The 8,670-nt window shown below is 45.3% G+C and overlaps 1 protein-coding gene across 1 annotated transcript; it reads left to right on the forward strand.

The window, feature by feature from the left end:
* Positions 1–482: 482 nt before the first annotated feature.
* Srsf3 (serine and arginine rich splicing factor 3) lies at positions 483–8,346 on the forward strand. The gene is made up of 6 exons (XM_021633464.2): positions 483–638; positions 3,691–3,898; positions 5,343–5,477; positions 7,607–7,645; positions 7,838–7,924; positions 8,016–8,346. The coding sequence occupies exons 2-6, from the start codon at positions 3,693–3,695 to the stop codon at positions 8,041–8,043; spliced, it is 495 nt and encodes a 164-aa protein (XP_021489139.1). The 5' UTR covers positions 483–638; positions 3,691–3,692; the 3' UTR covers positions 8,044–8,346.
* The last annotated feature ends 324 nt before the right edge of the window (positions 8,347–8,670 follow it).

Below are 8,670 nucleotides of genomic sequence, written 5' to 3' on the forward strand. Positions count from 1 at the left end.
GGGGAGAGAGGCGGGAAACCGAGAGCTGGGCAAACTCTGCAGCCTCTTCCCCGCCCAGGGGCCGGGAGGGGCCAACCTGGGCTACCGTGGGGTCGCCCACAGCTCGGTGACCTTGAGGGCGACCCTCGGGCCCCTTCTTCGGCGCGACGCTGGGACCCGCGGCCCCGACAGCGAGGGAGCAAGCACGCACGCTCGACCCCGACCCGAGCCTGCGGCGGCGGCGGCCCGGCGTGTCGGTTCGGCCGCAGCCCGGGCGGAAGTGAGGGCCAGGGGCGTCGGGGAGGGCGGCCGAGCCCAGCGCGGCGCCCCCGGACCCGGCGGGCACGCGGCGGCGAGCTCGCGCCGGCGCGCGCCCCCACCCACCCGGCCGAACGGCCGGCGCGCGCTCCCAGCAACCGCGGTTTCTCGCAGCGTTTGTGGCCGTGACGTCACGGCCCCCGCCGCCTCCGATTGGGCGAGCGCGGTGGGTCACGTGACGCGACGGAACCCTATAAAGCGGGGCGAGGGGACGGCGGTGGTCCGCCATTTCGTGGACGCCGTGAGGTATCTCGCACCGTCCGGAGCGGAGCCGGAGGCGAGCGGGGCGGCCTGTCGGAGCGTTGGGGTTTGAGCTTCGGCTTGTTGAACCCAGGGTCTCGGTGAGCGAGCGGCGAGCGGAGGGAGGGAGGCGGAGCTTCTCGGGGCCGAGGTGGGGCCGGGCGCGATGGCGGCGCCAGGCTGAGACAAAGGGGCGCCGCCGCCATTTTGTGACGTTCGGTCCCCGGCGGCGGCGGGGCCACCGGGCCGTGCCCGAGCCCCCCCGGGCCTCCGGGTCGGGGCCTTTCGTCCTTCCAGCGGGGGATGCCCAGGCGGGGGGTCGCTCCGGGCTGGGGTGCGGAGGTGGGGGTTGATCTCCAACCGAAAGCTCCGCGCCGCGGCCTCAAATGTGATGGCGCCTTTTCCTTTTCCCTTCGTGCCCTGGGAGGGAAAGGGCCTTAAGGTTCCTTTGCTCTTCAATCGCGAACCCAGAGCAGCCCTTTCGGCACGTGCTGAATGAACCCCGCTGCGGTCTCTTCCAGTTTCCTAACGACGATTGGGTTTTGGGTCTAAAGCTCCTATGTAAATAGGTTTTGTTTCTTCACTGATGCGAGTTGTGGTTCAAGTTGAGTCGGATTTTTCTTCGACACGCTTGCTGTTAACAGGTGTGAAAAACGGGGGTGGGTGGATTCGTTTCTTTCTCCCTTTTATAATTATCACAGAATGTCTTGGCCTCAGGGTGGGGTCATGTCAAAATAGGATGTGCCCGGGCCGAATATTTTAGTTAGATATTAGCGGCGTTTAGAACACTATGGTGCGCATATAGTAGGAAAGACTATTTATAGTTTTTTATTTTTATTTTTTCCTTTTTGGAAGTGTGAAGTTGAAGGCTTACTGGGTGTATCCTAAGGTTTCCTGTATATTCTTGTATAAAATTTATTTAAATAACTTTAAGGGAAAAATTTTAGGCCAGCGATCGTACTCCTGGCATTTTGTGTGCTAAGCAAGCATTCTGTAGCTGTGCTGTATCTTCCCAGCCTTTATTTTTGAGTGTAGCTTTTTTATTTTTTCCCCCCCGAGACATGTTTTCTGTATATACCCTTGACTGTCCTGGACTCGGTTTGTAGAACAGACTGGCCTCGAACTAACATCAATCAATTCGCAGCCTGTTTCTCCCTCAGTGTTGGGATCAAAGGCATGCACCACCACGCCCTTTTTGTTGTTGTTGTTGTTTTGGTTTGTTTTGTTTCAAGATGGGGTCTGTCTGACTTCACTGTCATTCCTCTGGCTGGCCTGGAACTCATTTAGACCAGGCTGGCCTGGAACTGAGATCAGTTGTCCCCCCACCTCCCCACATGCCCTGCCACCCTTCTGATATTTTTGTGTTTTGAGACAGGGTCTTATGCAGCCCAAGCTATGCTGTGGTAATCAAGCCACCTGCCCCTCTCTCCTTGGGATTACCACGACAAATTCTCCCATCTTAAAGATGTCCTTAACCTAAGTACTGTTTTCCAGTTCACAAACAGCCCTTCCTGGTAGTAGCTCACTAGTCTAGATATTTTTGGGACATTTCATATGCAGGGGACTAATTGTGATGCCCTTTTCTGGTTTTAGTATCTGTCAGTATATTCCTGATTGCTGTGCCACTTTTTGGCTATCCATTTCCTGGCAGTCATTTAGATTGGCACAGCTTTCACTATTGTGAGTAGTAAGATATGTAGGCTTTTACGTTTTTTGGATGGGTCTGTACTGCTGGGAATTAAGTCTTAGATGCATGCTAGGCAACACCACACATTTGAAGAATTTTAACTGCATGAGGAAGTCTTAAGTCTTTTGGAAAGGTGGTATTAGTAGAATTCTGGCAGTGGTTTTTGTGACGGTCTATCCTGGAAGGTGTTGTGATGGGATCTTTACTATAGCTCTGCCTGGCCTCCAACTTGTGATCTTAATGAATGTACCTTCAAGACTAGGTCCAGCACAAGGAAGGAAGCCTTGTAAAAAAAACGTTTTGGTTTATTTTGTGTTTGGAGTGGTATATACACCATAATAATAGGTCAGAAGATGATTTATACAAGTTTTTCTCCCACAGTGTGTGTGGCTCAACTAAGGTGGACGTGGTTCTTTGTGCCTTTAGCCTGCAGTCCCCCTAAGGAAGCTTGTAGCGAACATTTTGCACCTTAATTGAAGGTAGTGAGTTTTGGCATATGGAGACATTAGTTGTCTGGTCCAAGTGTGGTAGTTTATCCACACTTAGGACTTTATGAGTGAATGAAGGAAGGTACATCCATCTTTCAGTTTCTGCTCTAATTGTGTGATCATGGGAGGAAACAATGTAAAATGGCCAAAATGGTTGCCTTGTCTTAGAGGGGAGAAAGACAGTCATATGTGGTTGCTTTTTTTTTGTTGTTGTTGTTGTTTTTTAAAAAATAATTTATGTAATTTTATTCTTTGCATTGGTATGAAGGTGTCAGAATCCATAGAATTGGAGACAGTTGTGAGCTGCCATGTGGGTGCAGGGAATTGAACTCAGGTCCTTTTGGAAGAGCAGACAGTGCTCTTAACCACTGAGCCATCTCCAGCCCCTGGTTATTGATGTTTTAGATGGTTTCATGTGTCAGTCTTGTAATTTCTCCTACTTCCACCTCTGAGCACGCACGGGTTATTAAACTGGATTTGAGGTTAAACAGGGTATTAAGCCTCATCAATTTTTAAAAAATTGTTTAAAGGTCTCATTGTGTAGCCCTTGCTGGCCTAGAAGATGAGGCCAGGCTGGCATCTGACTCAGATCCGCCTGTCTTCCAAGTATTGGTCTCTGTAGCCCTGGCTGGCCAAGCTAGCCTCAAACTCAGATCTGCCTGCACACTTGAGTGCTGGGGTTAAAGCATATGTCACCACACATGGCTTGGCCTGGGGCTTATGTAGGCTTGCCTTGGGTTTTTGTTTGTTTCATGCCTGCTGGCTTTTTAGAAAATATGTTGGTTTCCTGAGGATTATAAATGGAAAGTGGGGGTGGGGGGGCAGAATACATTCATTGAGCAGTGCTTGTAGTTTTTGTTTTGTTTTGTTTTTTCTCCTGGCATTTTTAGCTTTTTGTTGCTGTTTAAAATAGGTTATGTGTGCTAGGCTGTTTTTAACTGTAGATTACTTGAATAAATTACTATTTTTTTATTACAGAAATGCATCGTGATTCCTGTCCATTGGACTGTAAGGTTTATGTAGGTAATCTTGGAAACAATGGGAACAAGACTGAATTAGAACGGGCTTTTGGCTATTATGGACCACTCCGGAGTGTGTGGGTTGCAAGAAACCCTCCTGGCTTTGCTTTCGTTGAATTTGAGGATCCCCGAGATGCTGCTGATGCTGTCCGGGAGCTAGATGGAAGGTAAATAGTTAGCCTGCTTTCCAGTGTTTAAATCATCTAGGAGGTGTGGCTTTTTGGTGTTTTAGGTCCATGCGCTGAGAATGGCTTTTGGGTTTTGTTTACTCAATGGCCAGCTATATACTGGAGCCCTACCAGCTAGCTGACAGTGGTGCCACAGCATTCCTGTTTCTACCAAGTCCAAGCACTTGAGTTCAAGGCTTTCTTACCTAGCAAGTTGAAGGGAAGAATAATCCTTAATACTTGAATTATGAGTGGTTTGGAAGGACAGGAGAGGTGGTTCAGAGGTTAAGAACGCCGGTTGTTCAAATCCTAGCAACCACATGGTGGCTCATAACCATCCATGAGAGCTGGTGCCCTCTTCTGGTGTGCAGGTCTACACATAGAACATTGTATAAATAAATAAAAAGAGGGGCTGAAGAAATGGCTCAGTGGTTAAGAGCACTTGGCTGCTCTTCCAGAAGTCCTGAGTTCAATTCCCAGCACCACATGGTGGCTCACAACCATCTGTAATGGGATCTGATTCCCTCTTCTGGTATGCATGAAGACAGAGCACTCAAATATATAATAAATAAATAAATTTAAAATAAAAAAATAAATAAAAAGAGTGGTTTGGGGCCTACTCCTGAGATACCTCGGTGGACCTGGGCTTAGTTCCCAGCTCGTTCATGGTGGTTCATAGCCCAGGGTATCTGATGCCTTTTTCTGACCTCCCTCATATAATGTGGCACATGGCCTTTATATGCAAGCAAAACATTTCTACACAGAAATTTTTTAAACTTTAAAGCTCTTTAAGGAAAGGTGGTTTAGAATTGTTTTGCTGTTTTGAGACAGGCTTGGTATAGTTTATAGTCAGATGGTGGCCACACCTTTAATCCACCACTTGGGAGGCAGAGGCAGGTGGATTTAAGTCTACAGAATTGAGTTCCAAGATAGCCAGGGCTACACAGAGAAACCCAGTGTAAAAAAAAAAAAAACAACACAAAACTTTGTGTGTTTTACCTGTCTGTTTGCACTTGCACATTCCTGCTAGTCTCAGGCTAGAAGGTGTGATCCCCTGGAACGGGTGGTTGTGAGGCATCATACTGGGAATCTAACCTGGGCCCTCTGCAAGAGCAGCCAATGATTTTTTAACTGTTGTAACTTGTAGTCAAGAGAGGCTTCCTCTGACTCCCTGGTGCTGGAATTAAAGGTATATGTCAACATACCCAGCTAGACTGGTTCATATGTATAGTGAAATTATTTTCTTGCATTTAAAAGTGACATTTGAGAAGATTGGGTTTTTTTTTTTTTTTAAACTTTGTAAAGACTTTAACAGATTTAACAACTTAGAACAAACAGGCCTGGAAAACTCTTGAGACTGTCAAATTAGATTCCATTTGACTTGGCTCCCTGTATCACTATTCCTGCCATCAGCAATTTTGTGATTGGTGTCCCTTTTCCTTAGAACACTATGTGGCTGCCGTGTAAGAGTGGAACTGTCGAATGGGGAAAAAAGAAGTCGAAATCGTGGCCCACCTCCCTCTTGGGGTCGTCGCCCTCGAGATGATTACCGTAGGAGGAGTCCTCCACCTCGGCGCAGGTACTTGAGAGAGCACTTAGAGAAAGGCATTGGTGTAATGGAGTAGCTAGTAGGAGCAGGTATTTCTTCCTAAGGTTGTTGGTGGGTTTTAACTGAACATCGGAGGTTGCTACAAACATTTGCTGGGTGTAGTTTGGGGTACGTGAGTTGTGCTGAGTGTTGGCTTTTGTCTGTAGGTGTATTCATGTTGGTAGTTAGTAACTTCTATCTTGGATCTGTCTTCTAGTTCATCTTCTAGTTGCATCTTTCCAAGTCTTCCCTTCAATTTAGGCCTTTTTCCATTTCTTGACTCCATAATGATCAACATTACATTCAACTAGCTCTTCACAAATGTGTTTTCTACTAGCACAATTGTAATATTTATCAAAACAGACAGCTGTTTTAATGTTACAACTGGTAAAGTAGAAATCTTTCTGAAACAAAACTTAAATCACTGACCAATAAAGGGGGCTAAAAGTATTCCCAGTCATCCGTTCTTGACTCCCAAATAGGAGAGAATTCAGTTTTTTTTATGATTGAAATGACATCATTCTTGGACCAGGCGATATTGCCTGGATGCAAACTCCTCATCTCCTCAAATCAAGCCTCCAGAATAGTTTCTGTAGGACTGAATTTACCTCTTACAGGTGAGTGAAGTCCTAGGAGATAGGAGTTCAAAATCTTGCCCCTTTTGCTATTTTGAAAAACAACACACTGTTGCCCATCATAATAAAGAGTATTTGTTAGCTAATAGATGGTTGTACTGATGGCTTGTTTTTCATTTTTTTTTTGTGCTTTTTGGTCCATCTATTAATAAAAATGAACCCCGTTACAGAGTCACCATCATGTCTCTTCTCACCACCCTCTGAATCTGCATTAGCCAGTCAACTAGCCCTTTCAGCGTCATGTGACCAGCGCGCCCCATTCAGCTTGGCTGGTGTCGTTTCACATGACCCAGGCTGGCCAGTCGTCAGGTTGCACCGCCCTTTGGTTCCCGAGCATGCTGTTTTCTCTCAGCCTTCTCTCCAACCTTAACCAAATCGGCAGCAGCCACCTCGACCGCCCACACATTCCTGGCCAATCAGCTCAGCTGTTTATTTACCAAATGTCTTCACAACAACTACAGCAGCAGCCTTCGGCTAACAAAAAAGCAGGAAAAATCCACAACACCCCCTTCGCCAACCAACTAAATCCAACGCAACATCTGGCAAAACCTTTTCAGCAAATTCTTCCTGGCCGTCAGTCCGGCAGCCTCACCTCACCATTTCTAGCTTGTTGAAACCCAAAACTAGTAAGTTTTTCCTGCTTATACAGTTTACTGCTGGTTAAAAATAAGGAGTAAGCGGCTTAAAGTAATTCTTTTTTCTGGATCAAAGGCTGGCTGTGCATAATTGAATGGTAACGTACAATATTGCTTGAAACAACTTTTAAGGGTGATAGGGACTCATAATGTGGCTAGACCTTCAGGTGAACTTACGTGCATGTGTGAGATGCCAGACTAAAATTTTAATATCTCTAACAGATTTTAGCTTTTCTTCCTAGCGAAAATTTGTTGAATCCTATCACCTTTAAATGGTTTTACTAACAGTTTTCAAAATTTAAAAATTTTTGGGGGTGAAGTGTGGGCCAAGCTACAGTAATTTTGATAAGCCTAAACACACTCTTAAATGTGACATCACAAATGCAGTTCTAATGTAGCACTAAATGGCATCCATATTTACACCTACCGCGTTTTCACAAAATTACACTATCCACCCGGTACTTAAGTCTTGTTATGGACTTAAAAGGTTTGCATGGGTTCCAAATACTGGTTTATGGAACTGTTTTTGGAACTACTTGTGGGACGACATTTTGGTGTGGTGTTTGGGGTAGTGGAGTTAGTTTGACATGGAGTTTTTGCATTGGACAGATCTGCTGTGAAGCATTCTTTGTTAAAATGAATCCATGGTTGGAATACCTGCTTTCACTTGAGCTTTTTGTTCCTTAATCCTTCTGTGCCCTTTTTCTTTTCTTTTTGTTGTTTTTGGACGATGAGTGCCAGTTCTTCGGCACATTCACTGGGCCCAACAGTGAGATTGAGAAGTTGGGAAATGCCTCACACCACATGTGCTGATTGACAGTTAGCCTAATTCTGCTGTTTCTGCTTTTAGATCTCCAAGAAGGAGAAGCTTCTCTCGAAGCCGGAGCAGGTAAATGTTTTGGTGCCCCATTCTCAGAAATGGCAGCTTCGGATGCCTCTAAGCTGTTTCCCAAAGTGCTTGTTTAATGAGGTTTAGATAACACGGACACTGAGTCACTAGCACAGTCTGCGCCATGTGAAGTGCGCCAGCCTTTTTGCAAGTAAATGTCTAATAAGCTAACGCGCCTTCTGTTCGCTGTAGGTCACTTTCTAGAGATAGGAGAAGAGAAAGGTCTCTGTCTCGTGAGAGAAATCACAAGCCGTCTCGATCATTCTCTAGGTCTCGTAGGTAAGAACCGAACTGTTGACCATGCATACATATCATCTTTTTGTACCGTGTACTTAAAATTTTTTATTAACATTTATTTTATCTTTTTTAGCCGGTCTAGGTCAAATGAAAGGAAATAGAAGACCAGTTTGCAGAAGTTCCCTTGAGCAAGATTGAATTTGGTTTGAACTTTAGTTTTTCATAGACTGAAATAAACCTAGATCCTGCCCAGTTAAAGTGTGATGTGCTAATGATATAGAAACAACTGGCGGAAATTGAACACTCTTTGTTTGGAAATGTAAAACTAAGATACCAGTGTCCTATCAGTTTAAGGGTACATTGTAGAGTTAAACTTTGAGTTACTGTGCAAGAATTTTTTTTTTTCATGCTGTCATTTGTAATATGTTTGTGAGAATCCTTGGGATTAAAGTTTTGGTTACAAATTTGTTGTTTAACTTGAAAGCCTGTTTTTCCTTGCACACACAAATCTGTGAGCTTGGTATCAAGTCCAGGTATAACATTCCTATTGGAAGCCATACTTATATTTTCTTGTAAAGTGCTTTTGAATTAATAAAATATTAGCATAACTGTGTAGTAGTCAGTCGAGTGAGCCCACTGTTGCCACTGTTCTTACCCCTGGGAAAGTACTTGGGTCCCAGTTCATTCTTCCCAAGAAACAGCTGAGAGGCCACTGGGTTAGCTAAGGAACTTTTCTTTGCTTTTTATCTGAGAGTTAGCCATTTTTAGGAGCTGAAGCCAGTTCAGGA

Source organism: Meriones unguiculatus, chromosome 16 (genome assembly GCF_030254825.1).
Source record: "Meriones unguiculatus strain TT.TT164.6M chromosome 16, Bangor_MerUng_6.1, whole genome shotgun sequence".
NCBI lineage: Eukaryota > Metazoa > Chordata > Mammalia > Rodentia > Muridae > Meriones > Meriones unguiculatus.